The sequence below is a fragment of the Nylanderia fulva genome, unplaced genomic scaffold (assembly GCF_048542155.1).
Source record: "Nylanderia fulva isolate GAGA-0341 unplaced genomic scaffold, ASM4854215v1 Scaffold12, whole genome shotgun sequence".
Taxonomy (NCBI): Eukaryota; Metazoa; Arthropoda; class Insecta; order Hymenoptera; family Formicidae; genus Nylanderia; species Nylanderia fulva.
This window is the reverse complement of record NW_028189409.1, coordinates 4,617,825-4,639,042: the sequence shown is the minus strand read 5'-3', so window position 1 is coordinate 4,639,042 and position 21,218 is coordinate 4,617,825. Positions and strand designations below refer to the sequence as shown.

Genomic DNA, 21,218 nt, shown 5'->3' with positions numbered 1-21,218 from the left:
TTCCGCCCCGCGGCTGACATTCGCGGCAACTCGCGCGCGCTCGGCAGTACTCGGCAGAGGTCGCCCGAAGTATTTGTGCGTGTGTGCGTCTCTACGTTCGTGTAGCGGCGTTTTTGCGCCGTAGAGAGGTTAGGTTTGCGATCCAGCGGTACGCCACCGTTTGCTTGTTGTATTTTATTATCGGTCGTTCCATTTGTCCGTGTCCGTTTGCCGGCGATACTTTGAATAGGGATTGCGGAAAATGGCGATGACGACGAATCAAGTCAAGGGCAGCGGATGGCCAAGGCGTGCGAGCAATAGCTCGTTCGAGGGAAAAGTGGTGCAGAATCAATCGGTCACCATTAACAGAACTGTAAATTTGTAAGTGGCTGTATGATACACACGATATATATCTATTTTTCACGATACTTTGTAGAACTATTATATCTAAACTGCCTCTTTCCTCTGTAGGACCGGTCGATAGAACGCAATTGTAAACCATTATACATAATGCTAATTAAACTTATAGCCCCTTTTAAAAACATTTCGTTGTATTTTGCGCGGCGTAAATAATCGCGAAGCGGCTATTTATTTTTTTCTTTAAACACGAAGTTTACAGAAATTTTAAAATATTCGTGTCCAAGATATTTTTATATGCGAACTTATGCATTTTATTTATTATTGTATGAATGTGTTATGACATGATAAAAGAGCGACTATTGTGATAGTTACATATAACTGTATTATATGAAAGGTGTGAGAATATTATTTGTTGAAAATTCTCGAATTTAAACGTTCATAGTTCATGTAAAATTTACTTACAAAAGCTATTATTAAATTTATGAATGTTTGGTTCATACACAATGTCAAATATTATTTTTTCTTACAATGTTTGTAAATCTACTTGTGTGATTATTGTTACAAATCTTGATTTTCTCTTGCATCCATAATATGAATTGATTATTGATTCTTTTTGCGTGTAATAGAAGGAATTTCTATTGTCATTTTTTATTTGAATTGTTAAAATGCAGAATACTTTGAAATTTTTAGATCAACTATATAAAGGTTAAATAAAATCTATCCTAAGTTTGTTTACAATTAATGTTTAATGTGCTAAACAAATTCCATACATATTTTCCCCATTATTTCACTCTTGCATTCTATACTTTATATAAAATATAATATATCTATATGTATTATATATATGTATATACTACCTTGTGTGAGGTAGTTTTTATAAATATATATATCGATATATATCTAGATTTATTTTATATTTTAAGATAGTACATAATATATAAAGGTGTGGATTGTTCTGCCTAATTTGTTATAAAAAGACAATGAAAGGAAATAATTTGTATATAAGATTTATGTAACATATTATAAATGACACATTATATAAATGACCATTTGTGTTAAATATTTTATGTGCATTTATAATGTCACACTTAGAATGCTTTAAATCATAAATTAAATTGTTATAAAATAGATATTTATTATGATAGTATGTATTTATTATAAAATATATATATGTATATCAATGTATGTCAGTAACATGACGAGAAATTTTTGCATACATTTTTATCAAAATAACTAATTTAATAACTAATCTTTGATTTGTTTAGTCTCTTTTTATCATACAAATATCCATTTCATTATCTTTTTTAAACTTCATATGCAATATATCGTTACAATCATATAATAAATATATTATGAGTTTTATATATATAAAGAGAAATTTGAAGAAAATTAATGAATTATATAGAAATAAATTTATATTTTATAAAATAATTACAACAAACAAGTTTTTAAGTGTGAAAAACTATATAAAAATCTGAAAATATAACAATATAATAATATTCATTGATTATTGATTACTTTAAAAAGTATCTGTAGCAATATGATTGTAATGATACAAGAAATTATATTTGCTGTATTATTAATTTGTACTAAATGTAAAAATGAACCCAAAACTTTTAGTATATCAATGTGTAAAAATTTTTATATATGCATATGTAAAAATTTAACATAAAGCGAAAATTTTAGGCAAATAAGCTGCTTTAATCATAATTTGTTGTTTTTTTATGTGTAAACATGTGCTTGTTACACATGTATATTATTATACATTTCACTATTAGTATTTCGCTCTATGTTTTATAATTATGTTTAAATTGTAAGATAAGTCGGGGAATTATTATTAAACATGTAAAGAAAGAAATAGAGTAAAGATCAGAAATTTTATTGTATTAAAATTCTAATTTCAAGAGAAAAAATGATAAAAGATTAATATTTTATTACAAAATGAGAAAAGAATAATATTTTATTACAAAATTTTGCATATTTGATGTAAATTTATTTAATATTACATTGTATAATTTATTAACAAAAAAAATATTTTAATCAAAATTAAAAAAGACAAACATTAATTAAAAATTCTATTTGATAATAATAAAGGCTCTTTTTGATCATTTGAGCTGTTTTCTTTATAGCTTATAAATATGTAAATATTTTATTTGTTACTTAAATTACAAAAGTATAAATATTTTGTACATTACAATATAAAAATTTAATTTTAATATTTAAAGTAGAAGAAAATTTACATAAATTGTTACATTGTACTTACATAGTTTTGATGATTGAATATTGTAATACCGCATCAAGTTGTATTTGAAGAAACTGGGTTCACTTATTGATGGGTTAAGTTAAACATATAAGAGCCTAACAAAAACATACAACTCATTTATCATAGATATCCTTTGACAAACTATACATTTGGAACAAAAGAGCCACTCTTCGAGAAAGATCCATCAGTACCAGCGAGATTTCAGCGCATGAGAGATGAATTCGACAAAATCGGCATGCGGAGAAGCGTAGAAGGAGTTTTACTGGTACACGAGCATGGATTGCCACACGTTCTCCTTCTGCAACTCGGCACAACATTCTTCAAGTTGTAAGTTTCTGAGAATATATAAAATTATGTAGTTTATGCTAAATAAATTGCACAAATATATACATTTGGAAATACAAATAAGCATTCACAGTATAATGATAATATATGAATTTAACATATATGTCTTTTCTCTGTCCAGGCCTGGTGGAGAACTCAATACAGGAGAAGATGAGGTAGAGGGCCTAAAACGGCTCCTTACAGAGGTAACAGTTAGCACGACGCCTTACGCTGCCTTACAGGCTGGCTAGGAGTGGCACTTTCATATCGTTAGATTGTAACATTGTCTTTATAAATATCATCATTATTGTACAAATCCTGCAACTGTTTGTAGAACTTATGTAACCGGGCCTGTAGCTCCGTATATGCGGGCTTATTCTTTTATTCTTATAATATTTTGTACTCTTTCAACGTGCTGCATGCCCGGACACTTTAATGTTGATAATTCATGAAAAGATCGCTTGTTATTGTATCTGGTTGGCTAAGAACATTGTTCTCATTGTGTATGTGTTAGCACAGAGAAACAGAGAAGAGACAAAAATAGAAGAATGTAAAATAGTGACAAGAAGACTGTATACAAGCATCGCAAATGTTTTTTTTTTTAAATTTGTAAGCTTAAGAAAATTGACAAAGGGTTTTAAATCTCTCATTGCGAGGAAAAATATCTGATTGGCACAATATGTAAAAGGATTCATTACAAATTCATTCATAATTGTCAAATTGTAAGACAATAAATTTGAGATTTATAATCTCTGACATATTTTGATCGCTCTATCAGTATATGAACAATACTTATTTCGTTTAATTAGGTATTCATATATATATATATATATATATATATATAGAGATATATATATATATAAATTATAAACACCATAGGTGAAAAGAAATGTATATTTTTGAGAAATGCCGATATCAACTTTCGATTTAAAAAAAAAGAAACTTATCACATATAATTCGTCGATAAACTTGAACATTGTTGAAATCGATATTATTAAGTGTAACCGCCGTAAATGTCTCGAAATATAATAAAACGTATGCAACCATGTTCTTAGTGTACTGACCGAAGAAGAATGTATATATTTTATCTCATAGTTTGTTCGTTAAAGCACAGTATCAGACAACAAATGGGATTGATTTCTAGACTTTTGGACGACAGGATGGAGTGAAGCAGGAATGGGTTATAGAAGACACAATTGGAAACTGGTGGCGTCCAAACTTTGAACCACCTCAGTATCCATATGTACCACCACACATCACAAAACCAAAGGAGCACAAGAGATTATTCCTAGTACAGCTGCAAGAAAAAGGTATAGCACAAGTCAGATCAATTTATTGATTTATAATCTAAATTAATCTCATGTATGTATTTAATTAATTTCTTTTTATATGTTTAGCTCTGTTTGCTGTACCAAAGAATTATAAATTAGTCGCTGCACCATTGTTTGAATTATATGATAATTCACAAGGTTATGGTCCCATAATTTCATCTTTGCCACAATCATTGTGCAGGTAAGTTTAAACAATCTGTTTTATATTAGATACAAAAGAGAAGACATGTAGCTTTATAAAATCGCTCTTATTTATGTTTCAGATTTAATTTCATCTATATGTGAAACTAAATAGGAGAAAAACAAATTTGGCATAATGTGTTTAATTTAACAAAAATCCAATTCAAATCCATAACAAATGTATGTATGAGATGATGAATGATACTTGGAAAATATCCTGATTTATGTATGTATAAAATATGAATCATATTATATGAGAATTAAAATATTTCTTAAGTAGTATTTATATAATAACCCATCTGTGTCATATTTCATCAATTTTTGTATTTAAATGTAAATTTTTAATTTTTCTTTTTTTTTTATCTTTTTAAAATAATATAGTAAGTAAATATAATACAGTAAGAAATATATATATGATGAAAATGTTATAGGAGACATGTTACGAGTCTGACACAACTTTCAATTTACTTTTAATTTTGAAAATATTTTTAAGTTTATTTCTAAATCTATGAATTTAGGATGATAAATCTATAATTTATCAACATAACAATTGTAGAATAATTTTTGTAAAGTTTTTATGATAGTTACAATATAACACTATTATGTTATAAAAAAATCAAACCATGCAAAAGTATATATTTTCTGAAAATATTTTCTAAAATATATAGTATGGATATTACTAATTATTATTTCTGTTCCGAATAATAGATATCTTTTAATTTGAAAAACTTAATAAAAGGTAATAATATTCATCAAAAGTAATAATATTTAATATGATAATTTCAAATATCATTGATATTATTTTGAATAAAATTTTATAAATTATATTTTAAACTTCAGATATATTTAGAAAGAAATTAAGAAAATAAATTACACATAATAACAACACATTTCTTATTTTATAGTTTTTATTTTAATATTTGAGAACAAACTGTTTTTAATTATATATAAAATTATAATTATTTTCGTTCTGCTTGTTCAATATTAACATGTTTCTTACACACAAGTTATTGTTTTTTTATATATATTAAAAATATACTTTATATATACTAACCGATATATAAAAATAGAAAAAATATATTATAAGTAATGTATTTTTCATTTTTAGGGCAAAAAATATATATATTGAGAGCGTTTATATTTTTAAAAAATTTTATATAATTTATGTAGCTTATATCAAATTATGTGTGTATGTATATGTGTGCATATATGTGTATGTGCGTGTATTTATTCTGTCAAAGTTAAAAATCTCGATTAATATTTTATATTTCTCTTATACCTTATCAATTAAATTTATATCTTATCTGATCGATAATATTTATTATATTTTTTTCTGTTATATAATATTTTAAGGAGATTGTTTTACGACAATATGTACATAATAATTGTTATTCTATTTTATTCCTATTGTGTTTTCTTTCTTTTTTCACAAATGTGTAAGAAAATGTGTAAAGTGTAAAATACAATTCACAGATGTAATTTAGTTAAATATTGTGTGTTGTGTGTGTATGTGTAACGACGTGAATTATATTTCTTTACTTAATCAATTGTTAATTTTTTTGTACGCTCTGATGACTGAATTCTATTTTAACTGGAAGGAGCACTGGTAAATCTGCTAGTAAGATCATACAAAAATCACATAAAAAATAAAATGTTATTATTTTTTCATATAAACTCACGTAGCTTAATATTTTCTCAAATGTGTGAAAGTATATATATATATATATAATATATAAAAAGACATGGATATTTTTTCTCTATGATTTCCCAAGGAATGGATCCAATAATGTAATACCTCTGCTCATTTCTAGAGTATAGAATTCAGTGGTCCTGATCGCACCATGTAATTTCTAATAGTATATGGTCCTAGTTTTATGGAATGGGATGCGCTCCAATTCTCGAGCGTATTCTCTCCGGTAATCCCACAAGAAATGATCGATGAGGATCGCGTTGACGGCTGTCGACGGGTTCAAATTCAACTTCGGATCGGCCTGGATCAATCTTCGCACCTCGTCGGAAACTTGCTCGACCACCTCGATCGAGCAGGCACGAATCTCGACCTCCTCCTTGTCACCCTGCTTCAACGGCACGTCGGATTCGAGTTTGCTCCTGAGGGAATCGCTGTAACGCATAGCTCCGAAGTGTACGAGAACTTGAGGGATGCGGTAATCGGCGAACATAGTGATGCTGTCTATATCGCGGAATTCCCCGAGTCCACGTCCTTCGAAGGAGGCCCATATGTCGCCTATCAGGATCTGGGCTCTCTTGTAGATACTGATCCGGTGACCCTCGTAATCGGCCTCGTCCCGATACGACTCGAACTCGTCGACGATCAACTTGAGCAACTTCTCAGCTGAACCGGAGCACGACTTAATACATTCCACGAATGTACCTTGATATTTATCCAGCAGAACCTTGCCGGCTTCGTGCAGACCCTTAATTCTTTCCTGAATGAGAGGAATGTTGGTCTCACCGTCGTCGCCTCGGAAAATATTTTCAACGTCCTGATGCGTCAGCTGTGAATAATACTTGGGATCCCACATCGGCTTCCCCTCGTCGATAGCCCTCTGGACGGCGGCGCAAAACGCGAAGTATCCGGTTTCTCCACTGACCGTCCACTTTTTCGCGCCCGTCTCGGTCCAGAAGGAAAAATTCAACGTGTCCAGGAGGAATATCCAATCTGCCGCCCTGGGATCGTCACCCTGAGGATGAAATTTGACCTGCGAGAAATTGTTGCCTGGACGAATCTTACCCGTTTTGATACCCTCGAAGATCGTCGACGCCAGTTTTCTCACACCCTTCTGCTCGACGAACACGTGCTTCGCCAAACCGGCGACCAACTTCGCGGAATCTTTCGGCATCAGAACCATGATGGGATCTCTTGATCACGAGATGTAAATGTAAATTATATACGATTGCGAGAGGAAAGTAATTTTGCTTCGTCAAAACACTCTGACAGGAGGAAAAACTAGGAGCGCACTGGAACGTCAACACGTGACACGTGACTCCTGGGGATCATGAAAATACGAAGACGTCTTGTTCAAGTAAAGGAGATACAAGCTTCTTTACGTTTTCGCAAACATCAATAATACGATAAGATATCGCGATATAAGATACCGGCTCGTTATATAAAATAAATTCGTTTGACATTCATGGCGATTGAATAACATACCTCGTGTAAAATATAATATACATTTTTCTTTCATGTATTTATTTTTAATTTATATATATATATATATATATATATATATGTTTTATATTTAAATACAGAAAAAATCGCGCTAAGATTTTCTTGTAATAACCATATTTTTTTTAAAACTTAAATTCCTGCGTTATCGACATTTATTATACCGACGCAAACGATCGATAGTGTACTGTAAACAGTCTGTTATGTATTCTATAAGATGACGTTGTAAAAGTTACAGAACGCACAGTGTTCTCGTTATGATCGTTTTTTGTACCAATCACTCTTTATGTGCTTATATTGCTGGCAATTGCTGATTACAATAATGCCTTCGTGTAACGTTTACGTCATACAGTAGATGATTGACAAGAGTAAAATAATTAATAAAAAGCGGCGGTGGTGTAAACGCATTTGCAAGGTTTGTACTGTCTCCTTTCTCGTTTTTGTTAACTTTTTAAATTAAACAATGTCTTTTCTGTTGTTTTTATTTTTGATATTAGACAATTCTGAATTATATGCAAATTAAATAACTTTGAATGATCTGTCCTTGACAAAATTATGCATTTCTTACAGAACATTATTGGAATGATATCGTTAGGAGATATAAAGTTTGAGTAACGAGGATGGAATATACAAGACAGATATTCTCTACACTGATTATTCTATTAACATTATATTACACAACATCAACTTATATTGGAGACACTCGACAAATTGATGAGCCTTCCAAAATTGGTTGGCTTTTTTCTGATGCCTCTATTAAGACAAAGAGGGTTCAAAGAGCAACTATAATAAGAGAATTCGAGGATGATGGGAATTTGCCAAAAATTATAAGTGGCAATTGCCGAGATAAATTGAATCGTCTTTGTGGAAACATAGATAAGAATAATGATGAACTTATGCTGCTTGAGTGCATTCAAACATTCAAGGTATGTCTGTGTGTTTTAGAATAAAAGGGTAAATTATTTTTGTTTTAGATATATCTAACTGTTATTGCAAATTTTACAGCCTACTGAGATATCCGGAATCAATCAGAAATGTCAGGAGGCAATTTGGATTTATATTCAGAATATTACAGACAATCAAAATATAAAGAGACTTGCCAGAAAGGCATGTGGCAGACAATTGGATACTCTACAATGTTCTGATTCTGATAAAGCTCATGGGGCGTATCTTTCTTGTTTGATTGATCAGCGAGAGAGGGTTACAGATTCTGACTGTATTACTTACATTCAGAGATTAGAATGGATTGCATTTAGTGATTTCAGAATTTTGACTCCTTTTAAGACAGATTGTGCATATGACATTAAAACTTTTAAATGCGATATTCTGCAGCCATACAGAGATATATCGCAAGGTCAAATACTAGCTTGTTTGCAGGAACATGTTGAACAACTGCAACAGGAATGTAGGAGACATATTCTCCATGTGTCTGAGATTCAAGCAGAAAATATCAAACTAGATCGTCAACTATACATGGCATGCACTCATGATCACATTAAGTTCTGTCCCAACATTCGACCAGGCAGTGGTCAAGTCTACAAATGCTTGATGCAACATAAAACTGATAGGTAAATATTCAAATATTGAGAATAAATATTGTAATATTAAGTCTACAAATTCAAATTTAGGAATTTAATAATTTAAGAGTCTAAAAAGCTAAATATTTTAATATTTATACATAGTAATTTAAAGAATTTAATATCTTCATTTAGGAATCCTGTCTCATTATATTTCTTAAATTGTGATTCTACTTACAGATCGATGACCGCTCAATGTCAAGAACAATTGACGAGGAGAGAGAAGCTTATTGCTTCAGACTATAAGATTAGCAAGGGTCTGGTTAAGGCGTGTAAAGAGGATATCAGAAGCAATCACTGCAGGCGATCCGTGTCCGACGACAAGGAGATTAAGTTAGCGCAAATCTTGCTTTGCTTGGAGTCAGCCGTAAAGAATGGCAGTAAGATCGATGGAAACTGTCAAGCGGAAATGTTCGATCACAGAAAGCTCCTTATGGAAGATTACAGATTATCACCAGAGATTGTGGACGGATGTGCCAACGATATTACGGCTTTTTGCAATAGCCTCGAAGTCGGCGGTGCTACCATACATTGTCTGATGGAACATACGAGAACGAGAAAGAAGAAATCGAGGGTCACGTCAAAATGCCAAAGAGCGGTAAAGAATTAATAGAGAAACTAGAGATCTCGAGAACCAAAGTTTTTAAAATAAATGATAATGTTACTTATTTACAATATTATTTGAAAGATATTTTCAAAAATTTTCAACATTTCATTATACTAACAAAATATGCATATCATAATCTCTTTATGAAATATTTTACATGACTAAATTTCAGTTGGAGGAGTTAATCATGGAAGCTGATGCAGGCGAAGATTGGAGAATTGACCCGGTTTTAAGAGAACAATGTCAACCTGTTGTCAACTTAGCTTGTAGAGATGTAAGTTTAAGAATGTAGGCTGTAAGCAAGTGTTGTCTATATAAAATATTAAACTTATTTTTCTTGATTTATATGAATTTCTCAATTAAACACTTATTTTTAATATCAAGGTACACGGTGGAGATGCCAGAGTGATATCCTGTTTAATGGAACAGTTAGGAACAGAGAGAATGACCGAGGCCTGTGAGACAGCTTTAGTACAAATACAATACTTTATTGCTAGAGATTTCAAATTGGATCCACAATTGTACAAAGCATGCAAGTTTGATGCTGTGCGTTTGTGTCATGCGAGAAATGCATGGGCCAATGATGGCAAACAGATGGACCCTGAAACAGGACCTCTCGTACTGCCATGCCTTTATCGGCATGTGTATCAGAAAAATATGACGGTAAGATTGTTAGCTTTAAATTAATATAACGAGCTAAAATAATTTGAGCTATATAAAAATATTAAAATTAAAATAAAATCCAATTTGTTATTCAAAGAAAAATTATTTTTTAATTATCTTTAGTACTAATTACCTTTTATTTTTTCATTATTTTCTATTATTTAGTTGAAAGCAGATTGTTTGGAGGAAATTAGAAGAGTCATGAGGCAGCGTGCTGTGAATGTCGATTTACAGCCAGAAATAGAAGAAGTGTGCTTTAATGAATTGGCGTCACTTTGTTATGATAAAACTGCAAAGGGAGAGGAGATTCTTTGCTTGCAGGATAATTTAGACAAGTATTTATATTTTTAAATAATAAAAATTGCATATACTTTTAAATAAAAATAATAGAACTATATATTGAAAATTGGAGCTATTTTACTAATTCTTAACTTATCATTTATTAAAATTATATTATTGATAATAATAAAATATTGTTAAAAAAATTCGTTAAAAGTGATTTAAAACTATTTTTGATATTATTAAATTATCTTTGTTATACTAAACGATATTAAAATTTTTGATCGAATTTGTGTTAATTACAGCTTAAACAAAAAGTGTAAGCTTGCAGTTGGAAATTTCACAGAAGAACAAGCAGAGCGTGTTGAGCTGAATCCTATTATTTCTTCTGCATGCCAACATATTATGGAACGTCATTGCGAGGTAAATTATTAAATTTACTGTATTATTTTACATATTGTCAATGAGATTTATATATATTTTAGGAAGTTTTAAAATATGGAAAGGATGAGGGAGATATGATGGAATGCCTTATTGAGCATAAAAACGAACTGGATGCACGCACTGATTATAAATGTAAAGCAGCAGTGGAACATTTTCAATTGATATCCTTAAAGAATTATCATTTTACATACAAGTTCAAAGAGGCATGCAGGCCTTATGTTAAAAGATGGTGTCCTAAGTAATTATATTTGTTTCTTCAAATATATGATTGTGAAATATAAATATTTTGAAACTTAATGCATTTTGACGCATATGTTACAATTTAGATCAAAAACGAAAGCAGATGTGATAGAATGCTTAAGCTCGATCGTGCAGGAGGACATAATAAAAGAATCTCAGCATCGTGTGTTGAAGGATTGCAGACAACAGCTACGGGCACAGCTTTATCAACAGCGAGAAAATATTCATTTCGATCCTGTCTTACAATCGGCCTGTGCAATAGATATCAAACAGTATTGTTTTAACGTTCAACCAGGCAATTCACAGGTAGAGATAATATTATCTAATACAAAAGCCAATTCTATTATGATAGATTTTCTTAAAATTCAAATTTTTTCAGGTATTAGAATGCTTGGCATCACATAAGGCTAAGTTGACAGATATATGTCATAAGCAACTATTTAAAGTGAGGAAACAGGAGTTTCAAGATAGTTCCAGCGATGTACCATTATTGAATACTTGTCGAGTTATGATTAGACAATACTGCCACGATGTGAGCAAATCACAAACTTTGGATTGCCTTAAAAGATACAAAGATGAGCTCACTTTCGATGATAAATGCAAGAATATTGTGATTCGAAGAATGATCGAACAGAATACGGATTACAGATTTAACACTGCATTGCAAAACGCGTGTGGTTACGATATCGACAGGCATTGCAAAGAAGTAAGAGAACATTTATAGACAATATAATTTAAATTTATTTAAAATTTTTTAAAAACATGTATATATATAAATATGTGTGTGTGTGTATGTGTGTGCACGCGCGTGTGTGTGTGTGTGCGCGCGTGTGTGTGTGCGTGATTACATTATTTTATATTTTATATTATGTTGATATTAATTTAGGTTTTGGCACATGAGCGTACTGACAAAGAACTTGAAGGAAAGGTAATTAGATGTCTGAAAATCAAATTTCGAGAATCGAAACTGACGACTAAATGTGAACATCAAATGGCTAACATTCTTAGAGAAGCTGCATTGAATTATCATTTAAATCCATTATTAGCAACCATGTGTGCACATGAGGTAAAAAACAATTTTATAATTTTATAATTTTATTTTAATAATCTAAAGATTTTCGTTGAAAGAAAATTATTTGATATTTCAGAATTTTCTAATAAGATTTTATAATTATAAATTTAATCAATATAAAATTTAATTTTAAAGTTTATAAAATTTGATTTCTGTTAGATTGAAACTATATGCCGATCGGACGAAAATGAGCCTGGTACTGTCGAGGAGTGTCTTAAAAAAGAATTCAATGCTGGAAATAGAGATATGAAGGAAGAATGTCGTTTGGAAATCGCTGATCTGATAGAACAAACGAGAGCTGATATCAATGTAGATCCTTTGTTGCAGAAAGCTTGTGCTGTGGATGTCAGCAAGTATTGCAGTGCTGTACCTCAAGGTGCAGGAAGACGTACGTATATGTTTTTTCTGAATAATTATGAAAATCAGATGAGATAAAATGGTAAAAAATGAATACACTTTTTTTAAATTGAAAACTATCAAAGTTTATATTGATTTTTATGAAGCATAGATTTTAAGTGTGTATCCAATATAAATATGTCACACATATCTTATTGTTAAATCTAAAATAGATATAAATACATATAATTAAATAGATATATAAGTATTCTAGTAGTCTAATTATTATAATTAATCTTTACACACACATTTACGGTATTACATACGATAACATTTGTTAATGATTTAAATATTAATTATATATTATATTACAGATATAATGTGCTTGCAAAATGCGTTGCAAGACAGTAATAAACCCTTGCAACCCGATTGCTTTAAGATGTTGACTACGAGGATGGAAATGTTTAGAAATGCTGCCAAGGTCTGCTATCAAAAATACTTATAATTTTTGATATATTTTTTGTATCCTGGAATAATCGAATTTTACTGGTCGTGTTATAGTTGATTGCGCCAAATTCGTTTGAGGAGCTATACTCGACGGTAAATCGTTCCCCAGCGCGGCGTTACTTCATGATCGTTGGTTTTACCATGGTCGGAACAATCTTCATCGTCGGAATGTTCTGCGGTCGAGTGACCAGACGAACGATGATTATGAAAAACAAGTGACGACGCGGCTGAGGTCCGTCCACTAGTGAAATGACTCGTGAAATTAAGTAATCGAGGGACTAAAAACGTAAATTGTAACGTGCATTGATTCGATCAGCGATGATGAAATGAAAAAGTTCTACAATAATTATAAAGAGGTAATGTTGGTCTTTTTATACCTTCATTTATATATATATGAAGTTTTTTTAAGGTACAACTCTCTTTTGTATTTGTAAATGGTATGAGATTTTTTATGTGGGCTGGGAAGTGTATACGGAATAAAATGTCACGAAAATGGTAATTAGACAAGCGAGTATTCTAAGAATTAAAAAAAAAGAAGAAATAAGAAAATTAACTATTTAGAAATATACTATATATGTTATTATATATGCGCGCGTATATATATATATATATATATATATATATATATATATATATATATATATATATATCATGATTCCAAAAATACAGGGTGTTTTATGAAATTTGTGACAAGCTTCAGAAGCATAATTTTGACTGCTTTTGAAGCTTTTTGTTACAACAGTGATAAAACAAGCTATGTTATTTAAATAGTAAATTGTAATTTTATATTTCGTAAATTGTGAGATTATTCGTTGTTAGAAAGAGAAAAATTATTAACTTTGAATAGGATCTTAAGATTTTTAATCATTTATTTTTGTCTCCACAAAAACAATACTTTATTTATTTTATTTAAAAAAATAAAAACGTAGATATTTGAGAATCGCTAGACAGAATTTAAAAAAGTAACACTCTTTTCTCGACCGTACTGGCAAATATTATTTATTTTATTTTATTCATTTGACCAAAACAATATTCTGTTTCATCTTTAAGATCTTTTTATTCGCATATTTCAAAAAGGCATAGAAAAGCAAGATGTAATTATAAAATAAATTAACTCATTAATTTTTTTAGCAAAAACGCAATTTTAATAAAAAAAAATAACTAAAAATAATTTGCGCGAAAATGAGCTGTTCATCTGTCGGACATGTATTTTATCGGTGCCTGGATGTTGGCTCTGATTTAGAATGCAAAGAGAGAAAGAGAAGGAGAAGAATAATACAAGTATCTACCTATTCGAAGTACGGCACTCCATCTCTTTCCCTCGAGGCTCGTTCAACTTGTGCAATGCAATTGCACAGTGAATGAGAACATGTCTGAGGATTCTTTTTGAAACACAGTTCTTGAATAACTGTTGAAGTAACTTTGCAATGCGCACAAGGGCGATTATTCCTCAGGGACATTCGAGGTCATCTTGCAAGAATGATTCCGCATACAGGTGTGAGAATTAAACATGGGCTGGTGGTACGAGACGCATTTATTATGTAAAGCATAATACAATATATCTAAGTTTTCTGTACGTTTGTGATATGAAAAAGACGAATAAAGATATTTAAAGTGATTTAAATTCAAAGATATACATAAGTTATAAGTTTTCTATTTTTAAATTCTTACATAAACATGTGTGTATATGTGCGTATGTATGTGTGTTTGTTGTTTGTGTTTGTGTTTATTTGTTTATGTAAGAATATATATACAAAAATTATAAATTTTTATTTGTCTTAAAATATAAACGCGTATAATATATAAAAGAGTTATATGAGTAGTATAAATTATTTTTACTACGTATATAATTCTAATTATCTTTCTTATAAATAAATAAATAGCTTTTTTTAATCATAAATGTAAATAACATCGATAAAATCGCGCTTTTGCAATAATAATTTTACACGTAACTCTCTCTATAAATTTTTATTAAAGTTAAAACGAAAAGCATGCGTCGGGTATGACGTATTTCGAAGTTTGTAATTTCCCGCACTTTTCATTCGAAAATATTTTCTTGAAAAGTGATATCAAATTTTAATCAAGTGTGTGTTTTGTATCGTACGATTAAATTTTAGAAAATATTGGTTTTCATTACATCGTTATTTGTTACGTCGATTCCGATATTGATTATTATGATATTATTTCTATCGGTTTTCCGGTTCTTAGTTGGCAAACATATTCGGCTACGTTCATTCATAATAAGGTCGCCATATTTACTTTGCGCCGCATCCCACCGAGTGTCGATTCGAACATCGTCTCTTGTATTATTGATGTTTTTCATCTCATCGCGGATAAATCATCGATGTGAAATATGGCCAGTGAAGTGTTTTTCGCACCAAGTAAATACACAATAGAGTTAATTAACGCATTACGACTATCGTCGCTACTAACCGTATTTTTTCATATTCGCAATTATTTTCGTGTTAATTACATCGCGTTGCATCGCGTCGCTCAAAGAGAAAAGGAAAAAAGGACAGGTATGTATGTTAAAGGGAATGAGCGATAATATTTAATTCGCGAGTTCTAATGACTCTGAAAACTAAGAATTGATTGAAAGATTTTTCAATCATGTATATTGATTTCGAATGTTCGATGATGCATTTCTTCGGAAATTTTTTTTCCGAAAGAATATATAGCTGATATATTGAAAATATTTAATTCTTGTTTTTTAATTTTTTTATCTCTTTTACATTAATTGCTTTAACACAGAATGGATTTATAATAAATTTTCTTCTATTTTTATTTCTAGGATATATACGAAAGAATATTAAATAATGAAATTTATATATGTATCTTTAATTTAGAAGAATAAAAATTATTCAATATTTTTTTCGTTATGATAATCTGGATATGATTTTTTGTGCATTATTCTTTGTCTTCATGTTTTAATATCATAGAATGGATTTATAATAAACTTTCTTCTATTTTTATTTTCTAGGATGAATGCAAAAGAATATTGAAAATTTAGATACATCTTTAATTTAGGAGAATAAACATCTTTAAATATTTTTTTCGTTATGATAATCCAGATATGATATTTTATACATTATTTGTCTTCATGTTTTAATAACTTTAATAACATAGAATAGATTTATAATCATTTTCTTCTATTTTTGTTTTCTAGGATGAATACGAAAGAATATTGAATAATAAAATTTATATACATATATATCTTTAATTTGGAAGAATACAAATTTTTCAATATTTTTTCTTTATGATAATCTGGATATGATGCTTTGTACATTATTTATTTTCCACGATTGTAATTAATATTTCACGGCTTTTAATGAACACGCACACATTGACATATTGATGCAACATATTAATATTAATATTTTCTTTTTGCAATATTGAAATATGACTATATATTAGAGATCTCGATATTTAGAAAAACATAGAAAAATCAATCTTTAAATATATAAAATGAACTAAAGTAAGAATAATTTATTATTAATTTGCGTTTTCGGTGAATTTTCTGTGAAAATAAAAAAATTATGCATAATGATATTATAATGCATATAATTATCTATTAATATATTCTCCATTTGTTCTCTCTCTTTGTATGCATATGTATGCATGTGTGTTGCAAACTTTTCTCTCATAAATTCAATTTCTTTATAAAAAAAATTTATTACAAAATGCCAGTTCTTGCAATGATTTCGGCATTTTATGAAATGGCTGTTTTTGTGTGAAAAAAGTCTGATTTTACAAAAAATCTGCAAAATATACATACACATACACTAGATTTACATGCATATATGTAACATATGTACATACGATTATAATTGGTTGTTTCGTACTGTTTCATATCAGTGCGTGAAAGTGCCGCGATGGGTTTTGAAGTGCCGGGTTGAAGCGATGCAGAACTCGGAAATTGGCATCGTTGGTGGACATTGTGCAAAGGAGACAAGTTAACGATGACGTTGCGGTACAATCCGATAAGTGGAATTCATTTGTGCGTATCTACCCGCATATTACTATTTACGTATCTTTCTACATTTATGTCCCATATTCTTTTCCTTTTGTTTCATCTAAACCGCGCATGCTACATTAATCCTTTTATGGATGTGTTATTTAATTCACACGAATTTGAGTAGTCAAAAGCGTCTTTCAATTTAATTTCACTTTTACTTCATTCAAAATGTATTTCATTGCATTTGAACGATTAAATTTTAAAATTGAAAAATTATATATAAAATATATGAAGCTATGTTGTTTTTTGTAGAATATTCTTGCATATATTTCTCGATATTTTTCAATATTGATAATATTATGCGTTATGTGACGCATAATAAAAATAATATTTATATAATATTTTTTTAGAACGGATATAAATAACATTTAATATTTTTTAGAACTATAAATAATATTTTTTTTAGAATAGATTTATTTATAAAATTTATATAGAAAAAAAGAATATATTATATGTATCTAGAAAAAATATATATCTTAAATATCTAAACTCCTTTTCGAACATTCAGTGTATATAATTTAATTTGATGAAATCAAAACATATTTTAATGCTATGATTTTTATTGAAGTTTCATAGACATATACACATAGATGTATGATCACGTATATGCATGTACAATTGGATTATTTTCAGTAAAAAATCTTGATAAAACACAAGGAAAACAAAAAAAGTTTACGTAACATTTTCCATGACTTAATTTATTTATCTCAAAAGTAATTATTTATTTATCGCTTTTATATAGTCATATGATTGTACGACAAGTTGAATTATTTGGGTATTTGTTGGCTGTGTTTCGTCTGAAATAAACTTAATGATTACGATTAAATATTAGCCATTCATTCCCCAATATAAACTTTTCTATTTGTTTTCTCTATATTAACCATTCTTTACGGTCTCCAATATTTGCGATACAAAATGAAGCGAGACATAACGAACGATAAAGTGGGTCAAATGAATAAAGATGACGTAAATGCTCATAGCAGAAGGCAAAAATTAAAACTGTCTTTTTTTGTTGAACATTCGCGAGAAACATAATTTTACGAATAAATTGATATATGTATTGTAAAATAAAATAATTTCAATAATGCTATAAGTATATCTATATCTATACTAGTCTATATCTGTACTTATATATATATATATATATATATGTATATACTTCTATATACTAATTTATAAAGAGGTAAAGTTTGTTTGTTTCATTGTTCGGAGTCAATCAAAGAAACTACGATTTGAAAAAAAATCTTTTATTAGTGGATAGCTTACATCTTTTTAAGTATAACATAAGCTATAAAAAGTTTGGTGTGTCTAATAATAGTTTTTTGAAATAGTAATTAATAATTTGAATGCTGCTATAATTTAGATGTTATATTTGTATGTTACAGACAACGTAAATTCGCGAGTGCCGTTAAAAGTATCGCGTATAACGAGTGTGGGAGTGCCGTTAAAATTATCGCGCGCATTAGTTAACAAACTTTGACGACCCTTGACAACCTGAGAGGAGGAGGAGGCCTAGGAGAGGCATCGAGCACCGGCAAAGTAACCCTAAGGTGAATATATTAATTATTATAAATTATGTTAATTCAGTTTATTTATTTGAATAGTTAAAAAAAAAGAAACTTAGAGATATATAAATTTAGAGATTATTCAAATATTTATATGTACAATAAATCCTATAAAAAGTTTCTACGTAAAAAATTGTTTTTTAATTTATAAAATTATTTTATATTTATATATATTTATATATATTTATAGTTCATTATTGTTATATGTACGAAATATAAAGTTCGGCGCGTTCAATAATAATTTTTTGTTGTAGTAATTAATTTGAACGCTGCTATAATTTAAATTTTATATTTGTATGTTACAGACAACGTGGTTTGAATATCAACTACTCTGCTGTTGCGCATCGGTCAGTGAGTGAGATTTTTTATTTAATTTTGAGGTAACGGATTTACAGATCGTAGTTGTAGATTGTAGAATGTAGAATGTAGAGTGTAGATTGTAGACTGTAGATATTTCGTTACCTTAAAACATGGATAGACTAGAATAAATTAAATCAAACTTACTTATTGTTAGATTGGACTTTTGATATATGTCTTTATTATACATAATTAAAGGATATTACACATACAAGTGTAAATTGAAATATCAATTAAAAAAAGATAAAGAATTTTAATTCAAATTTCATTCATTTATTTTATTTAAAGAAAGATATAAAGAATTAGAAAAAAATTAAATATATAACAAAAATTTTAATTCAGATTTCACTTATTTATTTTATTTAAAGAACGCGCTTATATATATGATTTTATTAATTGCATAAACGACGTAATAGATAATGAATTAGAAAAAAATTAGAAAAAATTAAAGATATAAAGAATTTTAATTCAGATTTTACTTATTTATTTTATTTAAAGAACATGCTTTTGTGCGTGTTCTTGCATTTTATTAATTGCACAGACAATAATTGTACAGACAATGTAAAATTCGGGAGTGTCGTTCAAAGTATCGCGCGTACGAGTGCGGGAGTGCCGTTAAAAGTATCGCGTGTGTTAATTAACAAACATTGACGACACTAACAATCTGAGAGGAGGAAGAGGCCCAGGAGAGGCATCGGGCACAGATAGAGTAACCCTAAGGTGAATATATACATATATATATCGTTATTTGTATATATTAATTATTATAAATTGATTCAATTTATTTATTTGAATAATTCAAACAAGAGAAACTTATATAGAGATATATAAATATTTTAAGAGATTATATATAAATGTTTATATAAATCTTATATAAAAAATTTCTATGTAAAAACAGTTTTTTTTAAATTTATAAAATTATTATATATTTATCATTTATTATATTAATGTTATGCATCAAATATAAAGTTCGATGCATCTAATAATAAGTTTTTTGAAATGGTAATTAATTTGATCGTTGATGTAATTTAGATTTTCTATTTGTATGTTACAGACAACGTAGCTGCATGGAACATCAACTACCGCTCTTACGCATCGGTGAGTGAGATGAATTTTTCTATAATTTTGAGGTAACAGATTTATGTAGATCATAATTTTATATTGTAGATAGATTTACCTTAAAATAGATGAATTAGAACTAGATTAAACTTATATACATTTAAGATCGAATTATAAATGTAAGTTTAATCTAGTAACGTATGAAATAAAATCAGTAATCGAATTGTGTATATAATTTATAATATAATATACATTAGAAAATGATTAAAATAATATTGCATTATATATTCTTTTGATAAATGGAACTGTGGCCTACGTTACGTACGATATAAAAAAATAAATAAAAAATATACCATTGGATTTGCGAAATGCGAAACGTTTGAAACTGATTGTAAAGCAATAATCGATTTACATTACAAAATTAAGTAAAAATATATTGAAACAATATATTTTAATATTTTATATAAATATATAAATTATACATTTTTTATTTTAAAAGCCAAGCTATGAACTCCTTGGCCGTTTCACAGATAATAAACTTTTATTCGCCTTTTATTTTTTTTGCATAATAAACATAAACGCAACTTTTTATTTGCGTTACCATAGTGACTGCTACAATCTCTTACCTCAAAGCGAAAGCTTGAAGTTTATGCGTAAACAGCTGCACAATACAGGGTGTCTCAAATCAATAGCGCTCTTTCTGACTAATAATTTTTTAGCTATTTGTTTGAACTAATAATCCTTTTTAATGTCATACAAATAATTTTGTAATTTTTGAAATTGTGAATTAAATATAACGAGCTTTTGAAATGAATTCGTCTGCAGTTCTGCTAATAAAAAAGTACTCGATTAAATCTACAAATTGGACTCTAC

At 29.0% G+C, this 21,218-nt stretch overlaps 3 protein-coding genes and 1 long non-coding RNA gene across 5 annotated transcripts; 3 read left to right on the top strand and 1 right to left on the bottom strand.

Annotated features, from left to right (window-relative positions):
* Window positions 1-34: 34 nt before the first annotated feature.
* Cpsf5 (cleavage and polyadenylation specificity factor subunit 5) lies at window positions 35-4,705 on the top strand. The gene is made up of 6 exons (XM_029307921.2): window positions 35-360; window positions 2,729-2,929; window positions 3,069-3,132; window positions 4,071-4,236; window positions 4,324-4,438; window positions 4,521-4,705. Exons 1-6 carry the CDS (start codon window positions 242-244, stop codon window positions 4,540-4,542), a joined length of 687 nt encoding a protein of 228 aa, XP_029163754.1. The 5' UTR covers window positions 35-241; the 3' UTR covers window positions 4,543-4,705.
* A 689-nt stretch (window positions 4,706-5,394) lies between these two features.
* On the bottom strand, window positions 5,395-7,618 carry LOC114935217 (queuosine 5'-phosphate N-glycosylase/hydrolase). The gene has a single exon (XM_029307952.2). The coding sequence runs from the start codon at window positions 7,305-7,307 to the stop codon at window positions 6,288-6,290; it is 1,020 nt and encodes a 339-aa protein (XP_029163785.1). The 5' UTR covers window positions 7,308-7,618; the 3' UTR covers window positions 5,395-6,287.
* Window positions 7,619-7,713: 95 nt separating this feature from the next.
* On the top strand, window positions 7,714-14,967 carry Glg1 (Golgi apparatus protein 1). Of its 2 annotated transcripts, XR_003820453.2 has the most exons (16): window positions 7,714-8,039; window positions 8,195-8,550; window positions 8,630-9,192; window positions 9,382-9,799; window positions 9,981-10,082; window positions 10,193-10,471; window positions 10,637-10,806; window positions 11,056-11,173; window positions 11,236-11,432; window positions 11,521-11,740; window positions 11,814-12,140; window positions 12,321-12,500; window positions 12,666-12,894; window positions 13,217-13,323; window positions 13,404-13,705; window positions 14,481-14,967. XR_003820453.2 is itself a non-coding variant. In XM_029307951.2 (15 exons), exons 2-15 carry the CDS (start codon window positions 8,245-8,247, stop codon window positions 13,566-13,568), a joined length of 3,381 nt encoding a protein of 1,126 aa, XP_029163784.1. In that variant the 5' UTR covers window positions 7,714-8,039; window positions 8,195-8,244; the 3' UTR covers window positions 13,569-13,848. The 2 variants fall into 2 exon arrangements, 1 of the variants encoding a protein (XP_029163784.1); XM_029307951.2 differs by lacking the exon at window positions 14,481-14,967 and having other exon boundaries at window positions 13,404-13,848.
* A 524-nt stretch (window positions 14,968-15,491) lies between these two features.
* Window positions 15,492-19,523, top strand: LOC114935218 (uncharacterized). Its single transcript, XR_003820454.2, has 4 exons — window positions 15,492-15,868; window positions 17,205-17,346; window positions 18,750-18,914; window positions 19,235-19,523. It is a non-coding gene; the product is annotated as an uncharacterized LOC114935218 (long non-coding RNA).
* Window positions 19,524-21,218: the final 1,695 nt, after the last annotated feature.